We start from the raw sequence: 26,349 nt of genomic DNA, 5'->3' as shown, positions 1-26,349 counted from the left end.
TTTGGGTCCTTTCAAAGGCACCCGATCAAAATTTTCCATCCAGCCCGATCGACGAGCCGATCGATATCCAAGTCTTCTGCCGATATTGGTCGGCTCTTTTTCCACCATACACGCAACGAATATCAGACGTAAATTCGTTTTGTACAATATTATCTGTGCGTCTATGGCCACCTTAAGAATGCAAGGAGACTCGGAGAGAGTAGGAACGCTTATAACTACCAAGGTTTCTATTAAATTACTTCTTGTAAGTACGATCGCCTGCCAGACACACTAGAAACCAGAGTGTGGGCTCTTGTAAACTATAACTTGACACCACGGGTGTAATTTGAACATTTTGTGTTTTTAAAATATAGAAATACGCTTCATATTTAAGGAATTGCATTTCACTGGTTAATTGTCCATTAAAAGAGAAGGAAAGGCAAAAAAAAAAACTTTAGCTCTAAGCATTGCCAATGTATGGTACATATAGTTTCCAGCAAGCATTCCCCTATTACTTTTTCCATCAATAATTTTGCTCCAATCGATTTTTTAAAAAGTAAAGACAAGTATGAAAAATATTACCTTTCTTTCTGTAAGAAAGTAGGGCACACGCATGCGCAATAGCTTTAATCCATGCCCTGCACACAAGACTATTTTTGTGCTGCGATAACGATGTGGCCACGTGACCTCTCTGCCCCCCGCCTCATAAATCTAAGCTCCAATAGCTGAGGCAGCTTCCCCGTTGCCTGGAAACCAGGGGAAGCTTTGAAGCTCCAGCGCAGCAGCTGAGGGGAGCGATAAAAAAAGGCAGCCAAGGATCGGGTCTGTCTGACTGAGGTCTGTACTAAGGCATAAAGTAAAATATAGATTTAGGCAGCCAAGGACGTCAGTGGGTTCACGAAAGCGGCGCATGCACATTTACGATGGAGCGCAGGGTGGAAGAGAAGCTCAAATTTGAAAATGGCAGCGCTAAACTTATATAACGGGCGAAACTTCCAAGCACTTGTGCACAGATTGAGCACGGATTTAAGCATTTTTACTGCAGCGTTACAGGAGGGGGCCGGATGGAGAACAAAGTGAAGGTAGTTTTGTTTTTTGGCTTTCCTTCTCCTTTAAGGTGGCGCACAACATTGAGTGTAACGGTGAACACTTGAGTGTATCTAAGCACATAAAAATTCACTCATAGTATAATTAAAATAATTGTAATTTAAAATACCGCACTATATTATTTCTGTTCTTTCCCCCTTAATGACCTACGGTCTTTGAGGTTCTGTATGTAAAAATAGCCGCACCGCTCACCTTTCCTTTGATATTCCTGCTTAGGTGGTGCAGCGTTCTCAGGACGGTCGGCACACGTCATAACAATTGCAAGAATAGAAAGAGAATCACACAAACACCAAATATGTTGCAGGTGGGGAACTTCCCCTTTTCTTTATTGTAACCACCTGTGCATCAACGTCAGGATGCGGTCTTTGAGGTACAGCAATCTATTTGTGGAGAATAGTTCCTTAGAAAAATGGGTCACCTTCAGTAATGGCCTTGAGATAGATATAAAATAGGAGCCAATGAATCCATAAATTATTTGTCCAAACGCAAAATCAAACTTACAGTATGCCAGTATACCAGCTGAGTTGAGGAACAGAAGCACAACATGGTATTGTGGGGCTTTATTTACCTTTAACTGGGCACTATAACTTTCACTGTAAATATTATACAGTTGGCAGAGTTGTGGAGGAAAGGCAAAACAAGAATAGGGGGTTGCTATTATAGATAAGAGTACAGAATGGGAATGTATATATTATGTGACTTATAGTTTTAGGCAACAACAATGGCTCTTGAGCTCAGGCTGAAATAAACAATATTCACAAGATTCAGATCAATTTAGTGTTATTGTAGGTTGCTCCCCCATCCTGCTACTACTTAATATCAAGTTTGGCGTGAGGGTGAGCTAGAATCCCCCTTAAACTAACTATTTTCTAGCATAGTATCACCAGTATGTACTACAAATACAATTGAGTGATACAATACTAAATAAATATTTTTTTTAACACTAATAAAAACAAATATAATTTCTTTAATTACGCAAACTGATCAGAAAACAATCTGCTTTCACAACACACAACTGTTTTACCAGTTCACCTTGCTATGCTGCCATATTGAGTTTAGTCAAATTTGATTTGAATTGTTGGTAATATTCGTTCAGGTTTTAGACGATAGAGTTTCTTCTTAAATAACCTCCCATTTGAGTGGTCAGTATATTCGAATTTATTAGAGTAAATAAAAAAAAAATTCACATAAATTCAACCTTTGATAAATCTGCCCATTACTGTACCTCCTTACTATAACATATAAGGAAAGTAAGAACACTGCACCATCAACCTAAGGCCTATGGTAAAAAAACAAACCAAAAACATTGGTGACTTTGAATATCCTTATAAATTACAGTAGGGGGTACCTTATTCATGATCACATTTTACACCTAAAAATTCTTGGCAGGGATGCTTATTTACTTTATACCACTATGCAAATTGTAAAGCAGTCTGATGAATACTAAATTATACCAGGAATTATACTGGCAGGTTTGGGATTACTGGAAATGCAAAATCCCGTCACAATTTTGCTTATTGTGATTTAGATTAAAGAGATACTGACACCAGAAAGTATCCCTTTTTTACATCTATCTTAATATTGGCCTTCCATGCTACTTATAATTTTGCCATAAAATATTTGCCCACTGCTTTTACATCTATCTGATTCCCCCTGTTTGTCTATGAGGGGGCTGCCATACCTGTGCAGCAGGAGTCCATTAGCATTAGAAACTTTAACTGACAGGCTGAGATGGGACAGTCACACAAAACTTGCCACTAGATGAATATACGTGTCCACATTGGTAAATGGCACACATATATCAGCCACATTTATAATGGACAGCTGCCAATCCACAGTGATGGACTTGTTGAAATGGAATACATTTTACTTAGGGCTTTATTACATGCCGGTAATACCTTCATTTTTTCCTCAATATGCTTTTAACATTTAAAGGGGATCAGTCACCCAAAAAAATAATTCCAAATCCTATTTTATCAAATTAGTCAAGCAAAATGAACTTTAATTACACTATATATAAATTATTTGAATCTTGTTTCCTTCAGTCTGGGAATTCATAATTATAGCAAGCAGGCAGGAGCCATTTTGTGGACAATTATTAAGGCAAGCCTTGCATCATCTCAGAATCTTGTTTGAGATTTTTAAACGAGCTTACAACAGTTGAATGCTTTGATAAAACATAGAAATTGGGTTTCATGTTTAATTTGAAAAGGACTTTTATTATACAGATTTTTGTGTCTGGGTGACAGGTCCACTTTAAGAAGTAGAAACCATTTGTGTAATGTGCTGGGGGGGACAAATCTAAGGCTGCATGAATAAAGGGCTAAGGAAGTTACAACTATAGCAGCATGCTCTGTAAATTCTAAGGAAACTGCAGTTTTGTTAAAATAGAAACTAAAACCCACACATTTCTGAGAACAGAGTGTGATTAATACGTTCTACGAAGTTTATATAAAATGTAAGAGGTCCCAATTATAACCCAGTGGAATTGAATCCAGTTTACCAGCCAGCTAAATATAGTGCAGACAATTAATTGTTTTGTTAAGAAGTACCCTGGAAACGTATACACGTTTATTCTAATGTCACAAAAAGGAAGAAAATGTTTCATTAAACACAGGGACTGGTTTATATACTGGTTGATAAATGAACATGAAACCCCCCCCCCCCCCAAATGTTTGAAATATCGTCCTTTTTGTATTTACCAGAGTCACAAAACCTAGCAAATATACAGTTCCAAATCTATGCGGGTACAGGTCAATATGCCCTAAGTTTCCATAGGTCTTTCTCCTCCTACCAATCGAAGGGCCTATTTATTATGCTGTGTAAAACGAAATTCACCGGAAAAAAAAATGACTGTGTAAAAAGCTTGTAAAATAAAAGGTTACTTTATCAAGGTGTGTTTTATTTTACACCATGGGAATGCCAGATTTGCTTCAGTCCTGTCTCAATGAACTTTTTATAGTATTAGATACAGGTATGGGACCGGTCATCCCGAAAGTTTAAGAGACTTGGGGTTTACTGCATAAGGGTTCTTTATTTAATTTGGATTTCCATGTCTTAAGTCTGATTAATTCATTTCAACATGAATTAGACCGAATAGGACTATTTTGCCTTCAATAAGGATCAAATACAAGGTACAGGTATGGGACCTGTTATCCAGAATGCTCGGGACCTGGGGCTTTCCAGATAATGGATCGTTCCATAATTTGGATCTTCATACTTAAAGTCTTCTAGAAAATCATGTAAACATTAAATAAACCCAATAGGCTTACTTTGATTCCAATAAGGATTAATTATATCTTAGGGTCAAGTAAAAGTTACTTTTTTATTATTACAGGGGAAAAAGAAAAACATTTTTAAAAAAAATGGATTATTTGGATAAAATGCAGTCTATGGGAGATGGCCTCTCCGTAATTCAGAGCTTTTTGGATAAGGGGTTTCCAGATAACCGATCCAATACCTGTCCTGTCTTTTTATTACAGGGAATTTTTTAAAATTAGAATAGACAAATTCAGTTTATGCCACTGTATTTAGCAGAGTATGTTTTCAGATTGTGCACTTCTGCAAAATGCAAATATTTTAGCTTTCTTGCAATTTTTGCTATAGGTGTAGTATAACATATTGATATGTTTTAAGTAGTTGGACAGCAACTGTATTTAGTGTTTATTTGTAGATTTCAAAATGTGACCTCAGTTAAGAACCAAATAGCAGTGGTGCAACATTTTCCTGTATAGAGAAATAAAATCTCCCCTGATAAATGTAAAACCATTGCAAATTCTGAAGGTCATTTTCTTTAAGTATATCTTACTTAGGCAAATGTCAACCCCACTCACCCATGCTTTTACAAACTTAACCACAATAAAATAAAGTCAGCATGGCAATTGCACAGGTCAGTTTTTATTTACACATTACTACAGTAAGTCCTCTAAACTGTACTATACGTTATCTAAACCCAACAAAAATAACTTGTTTCAGAACAAATGCTCTTATTTGCTTACTGTTAAATGATAAAAAAAATTCTCACCTTGGCAGAACAGAGTTGTATACTAACAGACTAACTTCTAACATCTGGTTGAGAAGATAAGCACATACTTAAATAGTAGCTTTGAAACTGCAATAGGCACAATTACGATTACAGTTTGAAAAACAGTACATTCAGGAAAAAATAAGTACAGAACTAAAGACATTTCTCATTAAGTAACCTGATGATCAGATACTCAAAAACAAAGCCAATTTGATCCCAAATCATTGTTTTGGGTGATTAATAATTCCAATGGCATTTAGCTATGGTCTGTTAAATTCCCAGTAAAGAAGTTACCTACTTGCAGCATTTAAGATATGCTATAATTGCTTTCAATACCCAATACTTACCTTATAATACCAATGAAGAAATTTTTCTCTAACACAAATATGATTTATATTGTAATACTGTAATTTTACGCCATAGGAATGAGGTGATACGATGATCTGATACAATTTCTTTCATCCCAGCAGTAATGGAAATATGTATACATTTGTTAAAAAATGGACAACATTTCAAGAAACTAGCTTAGAGGGTTATTACTTATTAAAAAAAAAAAAAAAAAACACATTCATTGAAGCGTAAAAGGCAAACATTATTTCTTTGTTTTACGGCTTAAAATGCTAATTTTAGATTAGGACCTTACTAATGGTGTAACTGGAGAAGCACAAAGACATGCATCTCTAATATGTATTGATCTTCTGTAATAGTTCTCATCTTTATTATTATTTTTTTTTTTTTTTAAAGTCTGCCTCATGCAATGCACTAGGATAGCCACTGTTCCTAAAACTAATTTTGTTTCTTTTTGGAATTTGATGAATGGGAGCCAGAGTGAGATGATCCAGATGATGACCCGCGGCGTCTGTAAAACAGAAATTGAAGTTTGAATATGCTGAATAAGTAATAAAAATAAAAGGCCAATGTTACACAAGGCTGCTTCTCCAACTGTGCTTAGAAAGAGCCAATATGCTTAGTGGTGTAAGTAAGCAAATGTTGGCGTAGAAACAAAAGAATGCAATTTAGCACTAAAATGCTCAGTGTGTGGAATTGTACCGGTCAGGATACTAACACCGCTAAGTGGAGAGTGGACAGGCTGTTTCTCCGCCTGTGTTTATTTGCAGGTAGAGAAACAGCCTTGTGTTGCATAAAACTTAACTGTAAAAAAAAAAAAAAAATTACAAGTAGGAATAATCAAAGCAAACTTTTTTTTTGCCATTTTTACAACTCCTAAATGTTAATTAAACTCAATCACTACACACAAACATTTGTCTAGACAAAATTTTGTGGTTCAATTTATTTTCGTTCTATAGTCACCAAATTCATCCCACGTTTATAGAGACCCTGGTCCTCCAAACCCGTTTTCCCACCCAAAAAGAATGTAAAATGCATCTGAACTGTACATCTCTGCATTGCGCCAGCACTCTCTATTATATAAATGCCAGAAGGGATTACTTTCAGTGCTGAGAGACCATTAACTGTGCTTGCCTGCTGCCTTGGTTACAGAGAGGGACAGGCAGCATTCATTATATGGAAACTATATGGACAAAAAAGGATATTTGTTTCTGTCTGAGCTTGTTGTTACAGTGTGAAAAAAAAAAAAAAATCAAAGTAGGTAAGGATTTTCCCATCGTTTTTATGACTAAACAATTACATTCCCTTCGAATTCTACAGTAACCCAAACCTTTCTGTTGACCGTGATCTTGATCTCTTTTTTTTCCTGTCACCGGATGAGGATCTAGAGCGACTTCTCTTCTTGCCCCTCTCTGGAGATGAAGATGATCGAGAGCTTGCGCAAGATCTTTTTCTTGGGGATGAAGATCCCCTGTGTGATCTAGAGCTGGATCTTTATTGATTAAAAATGAAGACAGTTTAATGTAGGAAACATCAGATCAATATACGAAAAAAATATTACCCAAAAAAATTTGTTAATACAATACATTAATAAACACAAAGGTAATGGTGCATAGGGTTATACCTGTATTGGGGATTTTACGTGCCATAATTTTTTTTCACTAGATTCAAATTCTAAACTAACCCTCCATTGTCCCTGATGAAGATTTATTCAATGGAGGGCAATCTCTGGAGCCTGCAGGACTTCCTTGCTAAAAATGCAGCTTCAATGTGCCATGGACATTAAAATGTATAAATAACAATGGCTTTTTATAGCTAGCAAAAGCCAAACTGTGTGAAGTCATTAATATCGAAATACAGAAATCAGCGAAAATAATTATTGTTTGAAGTTATCCAAAACTTTAAAGTAAAACTATACCCACAAAATGAACACTTAAGCAACAGATGAACATGAAGCAGGGTTTTACATATGAGCTGTTTTATGCAATATCTTTTTATAGAGACCTACATTGTTTGGGGGGTATAGCTTGCCTTTAAGAACCATGGGATAAACTGGTTATGGTCCAACATTACTCCACTATAATAAAAATCAGTGGTTCCAACTAATTATGAATGATGTTTCATTTTTTGTATTAGAAAATGTTTATTCCCACTCATAGCCATCCTCTGAATCATTTCTACTGTGAATGAAAGGCACCCAACAGAAACCAAATGATGTGCATACATGGTGGGTCATGGTGAACGGATAAAAGAACCACAGTAGATATTTCCTTTATAACTTGCACCAATTTCTTTCAAAATACTTGAGAAATCAGGCAGTTATGGTTGACAGCAGGAGAGTCACATAATTGTAGGAGATACTGCATTAACAGAGGCTGTTCTACTCAGTAGAAGTTGTGGATATAAAAAAGCAGGGAATAAGTTAGAACAGCAGATAATGGGGACACTATACAACTTTAAAGTGCGTGAGTAAGAACAATCCATTAACTACCATGAGTATAAAACAGAGTAGCTTTCTCTATGCCTGGTATAATGATATTGTTAGGTAAAATGCAATTGAAACAATGTTCACTTCATTTAGAGGAAGAAGGCATATAATACAATTATGGGACCTATTATCCAGAATGCTCTGGACCTGGGGTTTTCCAGAGCAACAATCCATAATTTGGATCACCATACCTTAAGTCAACTAAAAATTATTAAAACATCAACTCAATGAGTAAAAGAAATGTATCACATTTTAACAGTTTAGAGACTCAAGGAACCTGCTTTCTAAGCTGGGAAGCATAGGATAGGGAATGTGTGCCAAAGTAACTGGTGCCTATGCTTTCAAAACAAGTTAAGTTGTCAGTGGCAAGAGAGGTTGGTATAAGAAGAAATGCACATTATGCTCCTTTGGGATCAACAGTTCAGGTCTAACGATGCCATACATTCTTAAAAAGTTCAGTTATGTAATGCTTTTAAAGGAACCTACTAAAAGTTATTATATGGGACTCTTTAAACTGGGCTTGATTTAATATGGTTTTTCAATCGGGATGCACCTAATCCAGGATCTGGTTCAGGATTCTGACTTTTTCAGCTTAATCCAAGTGCCTGGCCGAATCAAATTCTTAAAATCAAATGACTTTACATCACTCATGCAGCGTATGGTTCTCTTGAACCCTCCCTAATATTATTTTACATATGCACATTAGGATTTGGCCAAATCTTTCATTAAATTAGTCTGAATCCCAAAATAGTGGATTGGATGCATCCTAGTTTTCAAGAATTAGCATTCAAATTCTGCCTCTTACCAGGCTACAAGTAAAGCCACTATACACCGTAGAAGTCAGGGCCACAGACCATTTTCTAATTACTTATATTTCTACATAGGTTCTTTACTTATAATATTCCATGATGACTTGCAAACTGCTGCCTATTGCTTGGGTAATTTAGCCCTAGAAACTAGTTGGAAATTTAAATAAAAGCCTGGAAGCTGTAGAGCAAACATTTATTTAAAAAAAGCCATAAAAAAACCGACAGCTACATTGTCTTACAGTCCTTAGGGAGAGCACAGCCTTCCCCAAAGTGCATTAGTGATTGAAACATTAAATCTTTTTGCATGTGATCCTGAGGAGCGCACTACTCTACCCTACTATAACATTAACATTTTACCTGCTCCTAGGCAAGCTGTTGGACCATTTATTTGAATGTTCTTCCAAATAGATAAATATACATCTCAACAACTAAAGAAAAATAATATTTTGTACATCACATGGTCTAAATGTAAAATTATGTATTAAAGGAGAAGGAAAGCTACGTAAGGATTTTATTGCCAATAGATTAGCTGCAATAGTGCAAGCTAGAACACTATATTTATTCTGTCGAATGTTTTACCATACCTGAGTAAAAAGCTCTAGAAACTCTCTGTTTGTTTAGGATAGGAGCTGCAGTATTAACATTGTGTGACATCACTTCCTGCCTGAGTCTCTCCCTGCTCTGGGCTCAGATTACAGTAGAGAAGGGAGGGGGTGGGGAAGAGGAGCAAACTGAGCATGCTCTTGCCCAGGGCAATGAGGTTTAAGATGAAGGCAGGAAGTCTGATACAGAAGCCCATGTGTACACAATAGAAGGAAAGAAATGCAGTGTTTCTTTTGACAGAGGACTCAGAGCAGCATTACTTTGGGGGTTTACTGGTATATTTAGATGGACCTTTCTGATAAGGCTTACTTATTTTTAACCTTTCCTTCTCCTTTAAACAAAAAACTACTAAGAATAAAAAGTTTCAGGTTTAGTAAGATCCAGGAACACTACCAATCTCTACTGAAGCGACAGAGAGAGTGGCACACCTATTCACCTTGATTTCGACCCAGGAGATCTAGAGTGGCCTCTTGAACTTGATTTGGAACTGGAAGAACTTCTTGACCGGGATCTGAAACAACATGGGGCATTTTTTCCAGTACTACGGATCAAAAAATATTTCTGACAAACTGTACAGTTAGCTGAAAGTTATAGCATATGCAGTAATACATACTATATTTCGAAAACAAGTAAATAAAAAATAGCTTTGGTAGCATCTAAAGTATCCTTCATCGACATTATTTTCTCAAATAAATGATTTACCTCAAGCTAGGTATTATTCAATCAGCTTTAAAGGAAGTGAACCATGACTTTGTAGTTCTTGCCTGCACAATCTTTGACATCATTAGATTCAAGACAGTATACTCATAAGTTAATTCTACTTTACTGCTGGCAAATATGGCATAAATAATAAAATATACATTACATACAGATAACTGAAAAGATTGTGCAGGCAGAAATAAAGCTGCAGTGCCACACTGAGGTCAAGCTGAGTTGGCTGCAAAACGATGACAGTATTTCTTAGTGCAGTGACAACTATGCGTATCCTAGATTTCCTATGTTGCACTGTTACACTATTGTACATGGGAACTTGATGAAAACCAGCCGGACACTAAAATGTTCAGTGTAGTACACCATTCACTATTGGGGATAAAGGGGGTCAAACAAGGAAAAACACATAGAAAACCTTGGCACAATTCTCAAATGCTCACATGGTTTCTGTGCAGCAAACTAGGTCTAGTCACTAATCAAATAGTGCTGCAAAAGTTAGATTTTACTAACCAGTTAAAAGCATTTACCGTATATACTCGAGTATAAGCCGAGTTTTTCAGCATCCAAAATGTGCTGAAAAAGTCTACCTCGGCTTATACTCGGGTCAGCGGGCAGTAGCTGAGATTGCAGTCACTTTTAATCATTCCTATACCAACAGTTCACTTGGGGAGAGACTGCAATATCCCACAATGCCCTCTGTTGGTTATATGAAAGAATAACAGTGCGCCCTCTGTTGGTTATATGAAAGAATAACAGTGACTTCAATATCAAACAGCGCCATCTGTTGGTTATAAAGAATAACAGTGACTGCAATATCACACAGCGCCCTCTGTTGGTTATATGAAGGATTAACAGTGATGGCAATATCACACAGCACCCTCTGCACATGGTAGTGGGACAGTGGGACAATGCACACAGTAATCCGTTTGGCAATTCTCTGTCACCATCAACTTTGCAAAGAAGTCCGGTTGATCGCTGGGGGGGGTCGCTTTGGCAGAATGTGCGCTGCTGGGAGACAGGGCTGTAGTTGTGTCTAGGCTTATACTAGAGTCAATAAGTTTTCCCAGTTTTCGTAGGTAAAATTAGGTACCTCGGCTTATACTCAGGTCGGCTTATACTCGAGTATATACGGTATATCACTTGGCATAATGTGTGACAACTTTCTTGAAGAACCCATTAAGGTTAAGCAAAGCTTCTAGATTCAGCTGCTAGTACCTTATATTCAAGAGTAGTGATGGGCGAATCTGACCCATTTCGCCAAATAGGATTGAAGTCTATGAGCAACACGTTTCACCCATTGAAAGCTATGGGCGTTATTTTCACAGCGAAAAGTTTCTCCTATCACTATTCAACAGACAGGCTTGTGTGATTTTTTTTTTTTGGAAGATTGAAGAGCTTAGAATTTTTTTTTTTTTAGTTTTTCTGACTATGCATATATATGCAACATGCATAGATAGGCCACGTTAAATTCATTTGAGGGGGGGGGAGGTGAAAGGCAACAGTAAACAAGCACACTTACATATAAAGGAAATATCTAGTGAAGTATGGTGGTAATGTTATGAATAGAATCCGAAGGTGTATTCTGAGAAGCAACTAGCGTTACCTATACCTACTATTTGGTGCAGTGCAATATTTATATAATCATATTATATTAAATATTGAAGGGTTCCACGCAGTTTATTTGGACCAAAACATCTCCCCACAGGGTATATAGTGTTATTTTGTCATGGTTTTTATGGTGTTGTTTTAATTTTAAAATTACACTGTTTACATTACAAATAATTAACTCTACCGTATAAAATTCTTGAACCAGGAAGACACACAAAGCTACTAGCAGCAGCTACTTATCAAAATAGCCCATTCTGATAATTTACTAAAAACTGCCTCTACAAGTGTTTTAGCGGAGGCAATTCTCTGCATTGTCCATGGCAGGGTATTTTATGGCATTTTGTAGCTGTGACAAGTATCTTCTAAGAATAGCTCTGCATGTCTTTACTTATCTGTAAAAGTAGTAGGCAGCCATCTCTGGTCATTTTGCCTGATCCTGTGTTTTAAGAAAGAGCAAGCACTTCACAATGGAAAAGCTTCCAGATAAGCTATTATTTATCTATTATTAAGTCTTTACTATATTCTCATATATCAGGGAGCTGTTAAGGTGGCCATACACGGATAGATCCGCTCGTTTGGCGATGTCGCCAAACGAGCGGATCTCCCTCCGATATGCCCACCTTGAGGTGGGCAATATCGGGCAGATCCGATCGTGGGCCCTAGGGCCCAACGATCGGATCCTAGCATTCACAAACGGACGGTCGGATCGCGGGACCGCATCAACTAACAGATGCGGCCGCGATCCGACGGGGTTTTTAAACCCATCCGATCGAGATCTGGCCGACTTTCGGCCAGATCTCGATCGGGGAAGCCCGTCGGGGGCCCCCATACACGGGCCAATAAGCTGCCGACACGGTCTGTCGGCAGCTTTTATCGGCCCGTGTATGGCCACCTTTAGCTTGTGTGAGGAAGCTCTATCTGGTTACCTTCCCATTGTTCTGTAAGGCTGCTGGGGGGAGGGGAAGGGAGGGTGATGATATCACTCCAACTTGCAGATCAGTAGTAAACAGTGACTGAAGTTTATCAGAGCAAAAGTCCCATGCCTGAGAGCACCTGAGAAATTAACAACATGTCTATACCCATGTCAAGTTTCAAAATTAAATATTAAAAAATCTGTTTGCTCTTTTGAAAAACTGATTTTAGTGCACTATGAACTAATGGATGTTGAAAAACAAATGTTTTAGGAGACAGAATCTCTTTAAAATGCAAGTAATATGGTCTGCGGATAGTACTGGCAATACATTTATGAAGCTGGAGTGCCTGTTCATTGTTATATATACAGTATTTGGATAAAGAGCAAAACAAAAAAAAATAAAAAAAAACAGGCACAGGAAAAAAAATCCATCCTGATTGCACAGCCCATTACAGTGTAAAATCAGCAAATAAGCTGCAAGTAAAAAATAATAGCTTTGTATACAAATTTTGCCTAGTTAAAGGAAAACTATACCCCCAAAATGAACACTTAAGCAACAGATAGTTCATATCATATTAAGTGGCATATTAAAGAATCTTACCAAACTGGAATATATATTTAAGTAAATATTGCCCTTTTACATCTCTTGCCTTGAGCCACCATTTCGTGATGGTCTCTGTGCTGTCTCAGAGATCACCTGACCAGAAATACTTAAACTCTAACTGTTACAGGAAGAAGTGTGGAAGCAAAAGACACAACTCTGTCTGTTAATTGGCTCATGTAACCTAACATGTATGGTTTATTGGTATGTTTGAGAGTACAGTGAATCCTACGATCCCAGGGGGCGGCCCTTATTTTTTAAAATGGCAATTTTCTATTTATGATTACCCAATGGCACATACTACTAGAAAAGTATATTATTATGAAAATGGTTTATTTACACGAAGCAAGATTTTACATATGAGCTGTTTTATGCAATATCTTTTTATAGAGACCTACATTGTTTGGGGGGTATAGTTTTCCTTTAATAAAATTGAGCAAGAAATGCATCTTATACAACTTTACTAACTATACTGCTTTGAGCACTTTTATTTATTTATCACACAACAGGGACCTTTGTGAACGGCATTCCAATGAAAGGGGCATCTGGCATTTGCATTAGAGTCTGCAGCATTTAAAAAATATTTACAAAATGGAAACATAGTACCCGCTGGATGAGAGCTGGCTTCTGTTATATTTTTTTAACTGTCAACAGTACAGAGTTAAAGGGGAACTCCGGATTCCAAACCAAAATTTGATCAAGAGGCCCACATAACACAGAAACCCCTAATATATCCATCAGAGTTACCCGTTTCTTCAAAAAGTATAAATAAATGCAATTTTCTATGCTGAAATCAAGCTGTTAAACAGTTCTACTCTTCTCATCATTTGAAATCCTGGCAGAGAAGGAGGGACTAAAACACTGATGTTATAAATTGTAACAACTTCTCCAAAGCTTACAGACAGCATGCAGGAACTACATAACCCACAATGCATTGCACTGCGATGTTCCATTCCTTATTGAAGTAACGTGTACGGAACGCATTTTAGGACATCCTGCAGCGAAATACCTGTCCTTCATGTGAGGTCCTATGCCTTCGGCAGATGACTGAGGGAGGAGGATGGAAGGCTGAGGGCGGCGTTCGTATGACTGACGGCTGAGAAGGGAGGGTAGAGGACGGAGGTGTGATTGCAGATTTGGACAATGAGTGACGATAAAAGCGACCAATGCGACATTCCGAAGGCATAGGACATCGCATGAAGGACATGTATTTCGCTGCAGGATGTCCTAAAATGCATTCCGTAAATGTGTGCAGGGAATTGTGGGGTTTGGAGGATGCAGGATGAGGACAGATGGCTGTTGATACAACGTAACAGTAGTCAGCCAGCTCAGCAAAGCAGTCAGACAGATCAGCAGGAGAGCATGGGACTAGGCTTAGGGAACTGTTCCAAAAATCATGAAAAGTCTGTACATTTTTTTAATTGACGTAAATTGCAAAGTTACTCGAAATTATGTTTACATTTCAAATTATGTTTGTGTGGAGTTCCCCTTTAAGAAAGGGTCAGGCAGATAATGATTTCAATAGAAATTACATTTACAAATAATGTTAAAATCATTTAAAATAATATATGCAATGGTTTTCTTTCATTATGTTATTTTTCCTCATTATTTGAGATCCTCTTTCATTTTTGCAAATAGAATTTTTTTTTCTGGCATAAATTACAGAAATCCTTTTAAAAATATGCCCCTAAGTGTTCTTTCCTACTTTTCATGAACTAACAATGCTGCTTCCAAAGTGGCACCCTCTAAGTTACACAAAAGTGTAAATAATAATATATATATATATATATATATATATATATATATATATACACACACACACACATATACATATACATATATCTACATATATATCTACATATACATATACATACATATATATATATATATATATATATATATATATATATATATATATATATATATATATATATATATATATATATATATATATATATATATATATATATATATATATATATATATACACACACACACACATATATATATACACATACATACATATATCTATATATTTTTTTTAAGCATACATTATATGAGCATTTAAATAAGTTGGAAAAAAAAAGCTTTTCACAAGTGCCATTGCCTGCCATTATATTTCTTTAAACAAATAATTATTTTATAAAGTACAGGGAGTTCAGAATTATTAAATAAAATTAATGGACAAAACATGGAAAAAGCTGAAAGAATGTAGAACATTAAGAGATAATATGTGAGAAAGTTAGATACTGACATTTTTTTCTGTCTTTACCCTTGACCTGTACCCGTTTACCTGGACCTAGACCTTGAGCTTGTGTGGGAAGAGGAGTGTGAAGATCGGGATTTAGATCTACTGCTACGTGTAGATTTCTTATTTTTACTATCATCCTCATCTTCACTCGCAAGGTTATATTTTGACAGATCACCATCATCCTCCTCCTCCTCATCATCATCATCCTCCTCATCTTTCTCCTCCTCTTCATCCTAAAATGGAAGATATTTTAGGAAATTTGGTCTAAGAAATATGATCTCAATATAAAGGGTTGGGATGGACTCATGAAAGCATATTTGTTATGTATATTTTTTTTCCCACCTAAGTATGAAACAAATGTACGAAATTGTGAACAAATCTGAATCGTACAAATTCTTCGGATGTCTGAGAAAACTGACTTTTTCAGATTTGATGCAGGAAAACCACATAATATTCAGAAAATTGAACAAAACCCATCACAGATCATGATATTTTCAAATTGTCAATGGGACATCTGCCATTGACTTCTACATGAAAGAAGTGAGTTGGAGTACTTTTTTATTCTGACTTTTAACACCATCAGAGTTTAATAAATCACGAAGAATTCTAGTTTATATTTCTACGAAAATTGAATTGTGGTTTTCCCCTTTAAAAGTCCAACCAGAAAAAAAAAAGAAAAAAATCTGACATTAATAAATAGCCCCCTAAATGTTATTTTCCCATTTTTGTCTGTAATTGTCAGGTTTAGTTCTTTCTCCCATGCTACTGAATAAGCTTATCTGGATATTTAACATCCAGTATTATCTAATAGATCAATGATATTGCAGGGGGAACTAATATACAGAGCAAAGGGTTTAAAAAAAAAACAAAAAACAATCAAACTTTCTATTTTTAGAAGCAGAAGCGTATTTATGAAATGGTGAACTTGGAACTTTTACCCACTGCTCCTATGGGGGTCATCAACATATACAGAATAATGGCTTAAAAGAGAAACAAACCTATATTAAAAAAAAAACCCTACCCTACATAGACCTCCCCCTGTCTAGTTGCTACCCTGGGCAAATGCCCCCAACTCTTTGCTTACCCCTCCGTGCAGATTCTGTCGAGTGGAGTTTATGGGCACAATCTTCTTCTCTTCTGAAATCTTCATAATGAGACCAGCGGAGCAGCGCATGCCCAGTCGAAGCAATTTTCTGTTTTGTGACAACTGCACATGTGCCGAAACTAATGAAAATTACCAAAGCTCCGGTCTCATTCCGAAGAGGCAGAAGATGGCTGCCGTGAACTCCGCTGGACAGAATCTGCACCGAGGGGTAATTAGGGGCATTTGCCCAGGGTAGCAGCTAGGCTGGGGGTAGGAGGAAGGGGGTCTATGTAGGGTAGGAGTTTTTTAATAAATAAGTGTGAGAGACATTCTGGGATATTAACCAGTGTGTGTTTCCAGGAAATTCTTGTAGACCATTTTCTTTCATTATAACAGATTAATTCTCAGATATCAGAAAGTGGTGAAACTTGGCTTTGCTTAATCCAAAAGTAGAATCATACACCATATCTAAGTATTCAGTGTTATGACTTTAAGAGTCATGAAGGAGGGACATTGGGCCAAACTACATTTGGGGGGGGGGGGGATTTATTAAAGTCTGATTTTTTTTTTTGGTCTGAGTTTTAAAGGGGAAAAAACCATTTTGTTGAAATAATAAACTTACATCATCAAGTTTATACTTTGAAAGATCTTGATCCTCCTCTTCTTCCTCCTCTGCTTCACCTTCTTTTTCATCACCCTTTGAAACTGATTTCGGTGCAACAGGTTTTCCTCTGTATTTTTTCTTTTTCCGGCCAAACTTAAAAAAAACAAAAAAAAAAAGTACGAAATGATGGGAATTCCACCTCCCACAGCCTCCATTTTAATCAATTACAAAAAAAAAAAAAAACAACTCTGTAATAATAAAACAATCTTTATTGGAGGCAAAACAATCCTATTTAATTAATTAATTAATTTAATTAACATTTAAATTATTTTTAGGAGAACTAAAGCTTAACTAAAGAAGTAGGCTAGAGATGTTGCACAGCACAAGGCAACCTACAGCCCTAGCAGGGAAGATCTGCGGCTGTGCCTCCCAGTAGCTGCCCATATTATTTTCTGCTGATTCTCTGGGCTGTACAGGTCAAAACTGCCCGCTTGGTTTTGTAAATTAGAAAAACCAGACAAGATTCCAGCCACATCATAACTCCATCCCTGACATCACGGATCCGCCTCCGCACATCATCGGCCCATCCATCGAGTACACTGCCCCACCCCTGACCAGAGTTGTGCGCCCACAAGAGATGGCAACCCTAAGTACACATAGAAAATAAATGTCACAGTATAAGGCTGATTAGTAATTAATACAGATAATTACTTCTGTATTAAACCAGTACAACTAGCATCAGAATTTAGTAATCATCTTTGTAGCATCAATTTAAAGAACAGGCCAAATTAATTTTCTGCCTGATAATTTGCAACAACTCCTAAGCTTAGCTTCCCAACAGCTGCTCAGAGCCCACTGAGCATGTGAGTGTCGTAGACACTTTCCAAGTTGGTGAACCCCCGTGACAAGTTGTCTCAGAGAAGCTGAAACTTTAGGCTGGTGCAATAAGTTCAGTATATAAAATATGGCATTTTTAGCCACATTTATTTGTAGGGTTTAGTTCTCCTTTAAAGAAGAAGGAAAGCTTTAGCATGCCTGAGTAAACAGCTCTAGAAGCTCACTCTGTTTAGGATAGCTGCTGCTATATTTGCCTGGTGTGACATAACTTCATGCCCGAGTCTCTCTCTGCTCACTCATAGCTCTGGGCTCAGACAACAAGGAGGGGAGGAGAGGAGGAAACGGAGCATGCTCAAGCCTGTGCCCTGGAGGTTTAAGCTGAAATATGGAAGTCTAATACAGAAGCCCATGTGTATATAATAGAAGGAAAGGAATGTTTTCTTTTGACACAGGACTTAGAGCAGCATTACGTTGGGTGTTTGTTGGTGTATTTATATAGACTTTTCTGATAAAGCTTACTTAGTTTTAACCTTTCCTTCTACTTTAGGTATAGAGATCCAAACTAAAGAAAGATCCTTTATCCGGAAAACCCCAGGTCCCGAGCAGTGTGAATAACATGTTCCATAGCTGTATATTCAAAGCCGCACTAAAGAGATTAAATATTTCAATCCTCAAAGTAATATGTACTGAAGAAAGGACTTTTTTCCCATTTAGGCTCACATGATCGAATACATAATCAATGGTAAAACCATGCCGAGTTCTTGGGGACCCCAGTTGATTTCTACTGTAATAACCAAACCAGTACTGATACTCTGCACCTTAATTACACAGTTATCACTACACTCTTTTGAACCCGTACTTGCTGCTTTAAATAGCATATGTTTGTAAGCACTACCAGCATTCCTGTTTCATGTCATTATAGGCACAAACTTTTTGATTATAAAGACTAGGAGTATCTAGTCCAAGGCTGGTAAACACATATTAGCTGGATGATTCTAAACTACAATTTCCAGAATAACCAAACTTGGTTTTAAATGTATAAAGCATATAGCTGCATAAGAGACAAATCTGTCAGCTGATTGATCACTGCAGTTATTCTGTATGCTTTCTAAATTAAGTGACTGATTACATTAGGTTTGCAATTCAGTAAAACAATATACCTAGCCTAGTTATGTAATTTCTGCCACTTTTCCAATGACTCCTTGCGGATACGGATTGTCCATAAGCACATGGTTGTTAAATCCAACCTTTCCTTCAATACTAAGCATTTTAGAGAAGTACAAGAAAAACAGAAAGACAAGTCTAAATACACACTTAATGCAAACATCTGGGGCACATGGCATTACCTCATCATACTCCCCATCGGATTCATCGCGTTCGATATATTCTACATTTTCACGTTCATTAAAACCTCCCCCATAACCTGTAAAATAAACATCTGTTAAGTCTGGAGTCCCAGTATTGCAATCATTGTATGGTAACATTGCTGCACTTGGCAATAAAAAGGCTTTTGGATATAGTCAAGTGGGGCTACCTGATCAGTATTAATCTAGCGTTTTATTGTAGCCAAAGGAATCTAGGGATGGGTCAGGTCCCAAACAATGAAGCACAATTGGTTCACATATAAAAAAGGCTTCACCAGAGATGCCTTCCTTTTGGCAATAATGCACATATCTATACAGATGTTCCATGGCCACCCTATTATTCGCAATAACTATACTTTGCTCTTTTATCTTTATCTTCCTTCTTCACGCCTTCTTAGTGTCTTATGGTATAGGGACAATTGAAAAAAAAAAAAAAAAAAAATCTCCTTTATTCTATCTTCAATTTGTGTACACTTCTCTAAGTGTTGTACCTGTATATAAAAGCAATTCAGTTTAATAATCTTCTGTCTAAAAGAATCGCAGGTCAAAAACAAAAATACTGTAATTAGTGATAAACTATTAAATTTGCAGATATTTAAAATACATTGCAATTTTTTTTTTTGTTGAAATTATATGTTGCAAAGATACCGCAGTTGATAAAACGAGGGTAAAATGGGGAAATGCACCAAAGATAATATCGTCAGACATCAATTGTTTCATTAATATTGCAAGTTATAGATAAGGGCACCATTACATTGTCTATAACAGATATGAAAATTGATTTTCAATTCCTTTTAAACTGGAAAAAGAATTTAAAGGAATATGGTAAGTCAGAAGGTGCCCAGTCAATTCGATTTTGAACCTTCTAGTTTAAGGGGCATACTTATCAAGCGTCAAATTGAAAATTCAAATTTCTTTTTAATGGTCAAAACTGTCGAAATTCGACTAGGGAGTTATTCAAATTCGGAGTTACCGGTATATCAAAAATTTGATTTTCTAGATTTATCATACTTTGGCCTATTATACTCGAATTCAAGTATTCGTCACCTTAAACCTGACGAATTGCTGTTTAAGTCAATGGCAGAGGTCCATGGATCAATTCGGACTTGTTTGCGGCTTTCCTGACATTCGAGTTTTTTTCAGAGAAAAATCCGACTCAAGTTTTTAAAATTCAAATTCGATTCTTCAGGTTGATTCCATTCATCAGAGTTTAAAAAATGTGATTTTTTTTAATAAATTTCGAAATTTAAATTTTTGTGAATTTAGGGAAGTTTTTAAAAACTCACAAGAATTTGAAATCCGACCTTTGATAAACGTGCCTCTAAGTGTTTAAGTGTGTTCTGGAAGAAAGACCTTTCAATAACCTTATGACTGTACTGGTATAGAATTTATTATTCAGAATGCATGGAAAACGTTTGTTTCCTTATGGTTACTAAAAATATAAAAAAATTTTGTCTTTTTAAATTGTAAAGTATATGAAATGATGAATAAAGACTAATAGGATAATATTAGGCTAATAAATAAAATAGGCTTATAAGGTTAATAGGATAATAGATCCCATAACGGTAACTTGATTTTTTTAACTATTTAACTGTATAAACAGCTTGATGACTATTTTGTGGATCAATAGTTGTTTAATAATCTACTGAAGGTTTGCACAAGGAAAGTACTTAATTACATTTTTTAAGTCTTCTTTGATGTGCCATAATTATGGCTGTGCTGATGTCTTGCCACCGAAAGCATTCAAGTGCTGTATACAAATGGTTTAAACATGTTAGCAAACAAATATCCTACCTGTTCTCTCCTCTAGTTTGGCATACTTTGGTGTATTGCACATATTACATTCTGATCTTCTGGCCCAATTTACATTTCCGCATCTGATAAAACAAAGAAAGGCAACATTGTATAATTCAATTACTAGAAAAGCTGAAAAAGGTGTAAACTCAGAGGCTAAAGGTGATCATACACGCTACAATTACGATCTTTCCCACAACCATTAGCCATACAAAAGATCTTTTGTCCATTCTGCTAACGTTAAGAGATTATTTGGCAGATATGCAGGTAAAAACAAAAAACAATTCTTTAGCTCTATCTGATGATTCAGCATTAACGTTACAATGTTCGGGAATCTTCAGAGATATCTGAAAAATTTTCAGTCCTGCCCGATCGACGACAAAACTGATATCAAAGGCTTTTTGCAGATATTGGTTGCCTTGTCTCCCACCACACACACAATTTTCATATGAAAGAGCTTTTGTGGGGGGGGGGGGAGTAGCATATTTTCAGTTGCACAAAGCCCTGCCTAAGGGAAAAGATACAGTACCAGCACACAAAATATAAACCAACTTACGTTTTGCATTGCCAGTCATTTGCACTAAACAATCCACGACTTTTCTCAGCTAAGGTTTTTCCTATTTCAGTTCCTCCAGCTTTCATCATTTTAGCTTCCGTTGTTTTTTCTAACGTAAACAAGTAAGGAAAATTTAGAATATGATATACAAGGATTTATGATCTAGAAACAAAAGCAAATTGACTTACCTCGCCCACATCTGTTGCAACTGGTTCGTCTGGCAAAGTTTACATTTCCGCACCTAAAAAAAAAAAAAAAATTACAGTAATTTATCAAGACAACAGAATACATCATAAACCACTCCAGATGTTCTTAGCATACTTCTACTTGACGCTAGTGTGTTTTTTCCTCTATGAAAAATCTAAAGTGTTTACGGCTTTACCCATATTTCTGAAAAACTGGTATAAACTATAACTAGTCAGGGCACTTACTATGGACCCATTTAGCACAGGAATCATATCTAGCTGAAATTATGCCCAGTTTAACATTATGAGAAATATAACAAAAACAGCACCTGATTTGTGCATCAAATTCACTATTTCAGGGAACAAAGTCTAAAAGTCTGAAATCTAATGTTTCATTATGCTAAAGGCAGAGGAGTCCGTTTTTCCATTGGTGTACACATGCCACTGGAAAAAAGCTGATGAATTAGAAAAATAGGTAGAATGTATTTTTAATACAAGTGCTATGTATCGCGCTTTTTTTATTTTTTTTATTTTTTAGGTGCATGCTCTATGTAGCCATGGACCTTCCAAGCACTGACACATTCAGATAAAGAGCATTTGATACTGTTTTGTCTTGTCACAATGCTGACTAGGATCCTGGGAGTATATCTAATATCACTGCAGTTAAAGTGATACGGACAATAAATAAAAATCACAGGAGAGTGTCAGTATCAAGTAAATCCTGCATCCGGAATAGTTCCCTGCAAAGCCGCCCCCAGCCCCTGCAAACATGCATTCACCCGACCCTCCAACACTGCTAATCTTCTCAACCGTTTCAGTGACGTTGAGCTGGGGGTGGCGCGATCCCTCCATAGGCTGATTATGAATGAAAACAAGAATTCAGCCTATGGAAGGATCACTCCTCCCCCAGCCCAGCGTCACTGAAGCAACCATGAAAATCTGTCAGTAGTGTCAGCGGGTCTGCTGCAGACAGGTTCGCGGGGCTGGCTTTGCGGGGAACTATTCCAGGTGCAGCATTTACTTGATACTGACACGTTTCTATGATTTTTATAGGAACTTGTCAGTATCGCTTTAAACAAATTAGGCTTCTGCTAATTGCAAGAAAGGAAAAATAATTATTTTGAAGAGTACCAGGAAATAGGTTCCCCCATTCAAGGACAAATAGTTCCAATAACTAAAGTTCCCTAAACTAGAGAGCTTTACACTAGAGTCCTGCAGCGGGTCGGGTACCCACGGGTTGCGGATAAGGTACGCGCGGGTCGGGTAGCAGGTTGCGGGTCCGGGTCCCAAAACATGGACCCGCGCAGGACTTTACACATTTTACATTGGCTTCGGTTCAAGTGTGTACACAATTTTGGAGACATTTGATTTAAAATGTCGAAGAAGTAGAACTAAAAACTTCAACAGCAAATCATCAGTTTAGAAACCTAGTTTATATACAGAGTGTGCATTTGACACAATGGAATAACAAGAAGTAAACTGGGTACTGATAAACCTTTACTATCGAAGACACAATTCTTAATAAAATACTATAAATAATTCCATGTACACAGTGCTGCTTCTGTTGTACCAGTATAATCAACAAGGATTTTGTAAACCACATGGAAAAATACTCTGCATGTATGATATGATATATATATATATATATATATATATATATATATATATATATATATATATATATAATGATAGATAGATATATATTCTGAAGTGAGCAAAATCGAGGTACTCACTCACATTCACTCCACCCCCCCCCTCGGGCCTTAAAAGGTTATAAGTTTACAAGTGCTATTCTTGCACATACTTATAACCAGCACGCACGGGACCCTGTCCTTGACGGGCATAACTACTGATGCGGGGGCTCAAAAAACTAGCCTGCATATAACTCACTTTTTATCCGAACAGATCCAGTCACCATCGCTGACACGAAAATTTTTCGTCGACATCTTGGCAGCCGCCACAGTACCCTCTCTTAGGCAGGACCCCGCGCTAAGGCGCCCTTAATAACTGTGCCTTAAACGACAACAAAATGATATCCGCAGCGCATGTAGTTTAACGTATGGTGAAACACAGGTCCAGTCTTATTGTGTTAGAAAAGAAATACCGATGTAATTTGTAGATGACTGGACACTGGCACTCACTTGGACACCTCACAAATACCAAGCCTCGTCTTGAATGTGCAGCGTGGAAGGAACGCCAGAAATCTGCGCATGTTACGTCATTTTACGATATTACGTTACGGGAAGTAGGTGTGGTGTAGCTGAGGCACCGGCTTGTTCAATGTGGCGTCTGATGTATTTCTGACTGACAGTGTGAAATAACTTGCATTAGAATTTGCATTTGTTAGAATTTGAAATTCTGACGTTGATAAATGTCTTACCTCCCAGCATTTTGGAAATAAAAAGAGGGACAAAAAAGTTGTTTCGCGTAGCGCTGTGAAATCTTTTGGACCACGGCCATTTTTGTAGCCACACTCCCTAATTACCATGTTTATTTTACAGAATTTGGCAGGTTATTAAAGTTTGAACTTATGTGTTTTTCCCCCCATAGTTGTGCTAATGAAGGTGAATTGCCCTTTAAGCTGCAAGTCTTAACTTTTCCCAAGGTACCCATTATCTTATTTTGTTACAGTTACTTATTTGCTTCTCTTGAAGTTGTTACAAAAGTATCTTATCAGCTGCTGTGGCTGTTCTGGGCTCTGCTAAAAGCCAATTAAGTTAGAAACATTGTTTCTTTTTCTGGCCAATGCAGAGAAAAACAGGACTTTCCAGTACAAACGAGGGACTGCGGGTAGGGTTGCCACCCGGCCGGTATTTTACCGGCCTAGCCGGTATTACAAATTTACCGGCAATGTAGCTGGAGGTAATTTGTAATACCATTTACAAAATCCCCTGCCCGCCGATGAAAACTAACATTTTCGTCGGCTTCGGGCGGTGTCCCCGTCCCTTTTGTGATGCTATGCCCCCTCCGCCACCGGATTGATGATTTCAATGACAGGAAAAGGACCGATGAATCTGGGACCAAGCTTTGGGGTAGGAATCTTCAGGCGGATATTACGGGTGGAAAGCCAAACTTTGTCACCAGGAGCATAGGGTGGAGCGGAAACCCTCTTCTTGTCGGCAAACCTCTTCTGAACCAGGGAGCTCTTCTGCAGATTAGAGGCAACAGCAGCCCAAATAGCCATCATGTGGGCAGCCTGATCGTTGGCAGCAGGAACATTAGTGAGGAGAAGATCCTGAGGGAACGCCAAAGGATTCTGACCGTAGACACAGAAGAAAGGGGACTGATGCGAGGAAGAATGCAAAGCATTGTTATGGGCGAACTCAGCCCAGGGAAGGAGATCCGACCAGTCGTCTTGGCACAGGGAAACATGGCAGCGAAGAAACTGTTCCAAAGCCTGGTTTACTCTCTCAGCAGCTCTATTGGACTGTGGGTGATAGGCAGAAGAAAATTGCAAAGAAATGTTGAGAGCTTTGCACAAGGATCTCCAGAATCTAGACACGAATTGTGAGCCACGGTCAGAGACGATCTCGGCAGGAAACCCATGGAGACGAAAAATATGTTGGATGAAAAGCTTGGAAAGTTCAGGAGCAGAGGGAAGTTTGTGGAGGGGAATGAAATGAGCCATTTTGCTGAACCCAGATGACAGTGTGACCGGAGGAGACAGGCAGATCCACAATAAAATCCATGGCAAGATGAGTCCAAGGACGAGATGGAATGGGTAATGGAAGAAGGAGTCCTTTGGGAGGAGAATGTCCAGATTTGGAAATGGCACAGATGGTACAAGAAGAAACAAAATCTTTAACATCCTTTCTCATGGAAGGCCACCACACCAGGCGAGAAAGGAGTTCGGTAGTCTTCTCCACTCCGGGATGACCGGCCTGTTTGGAACTGTGAGTCTGGGATAGGATAGACTGGCGACAATCAGGAGGGACAAAGGCAACCCCTAGAGGAATATTGTCAGGAGCAGAAGCTTGAGCGGAAAGAATTTGCGAAGCCAAGGAGGGAAATAGGGCAGCGACGATCTTGGAGGAAGGCACAATGGGTTCAGGATCTTCGGAGCAGGGAACTTCAGGAACAAAACTTCTTGACAAAGCATCAGCCTTTCTATTTCTAGAGCCAGGACGAAAGGTGATGACGAAGTTAAAACGGGAGAAGAACAGTGACCATCTGGCTTGTCGAGGATTCAAACGTTTGAGGGACTGGATAAATTCAAGGTTCTTATGGTCTGTAAAGATGGTCACGGGAATGGAGGATCCCTCCAGTAAATGTCTCCACTCCTCCAGGGCGAGTTTCACTGCCAATAACTCACGATTCCCCACATCGTAGTTCTGCTCGGAGGAGGAAAATTTCTTAGAAAAGAATGCACAGGGATGTAGCTTCCCATCCAAGGATGATCTCTGTGACAAGACAGCTCCAACTCCCACATCTGAGGCGTCGACTTCGAGGAAGAAGGGAAGAAGAAGTTCGGGGTGTCTGAGAA

General features: G+C 37.7%; 1 protein-coding gene across 1 annotated transcript; it reads right to left on the bottom strand.

Annotated features, from left to right (window-relative positions):
* Positions 1-5,835: 5,835 nt before the first annotated feature.
* zranb2.S (zinc finger RANBP2-type containing 2 S homeolog) lies at positions 5,836-23,930 on the bottom strand. Its single transcript, NM_001090673.1, is given in 10 exon segments — positions 5,836-5,969; positions 6,789-6,950; positions 9,795-9,869; positions 15,485-15,675; positions 17,149-17,283; positions 19,314-19,390; positions 21,126-21,208; positions 21,682-21,790; positions 21,870-21,922; positions 23,757-23,930. Coding segments are annotated over 10 exon segments (1,014 nt in total). The 5' UTR covers positions 23,813-23,930; the 3' UTR covers positions 5,836-5,896.
* Between the last annotated feature and the right edge of the window lie 2,419 nt (positions 23,931-26,349).

This window comes from Xenopus laevis, chromosome 4S, assembly GCF_017654675.1.
Source record: "Xenopus laevis strain J_2021 chromosome 4S, Xenopus_laevis_v10.1, whole genome shotgun sequence".
Lineage (NCBI taxonomy): Eukaryota > Metazoa > Chordata > Amphibia > Anura > Pipidae > Xenopus > Xenopus laevis.
This window is presented reverse-complemented; position numbering and strand designations above follow the sequence as displayed.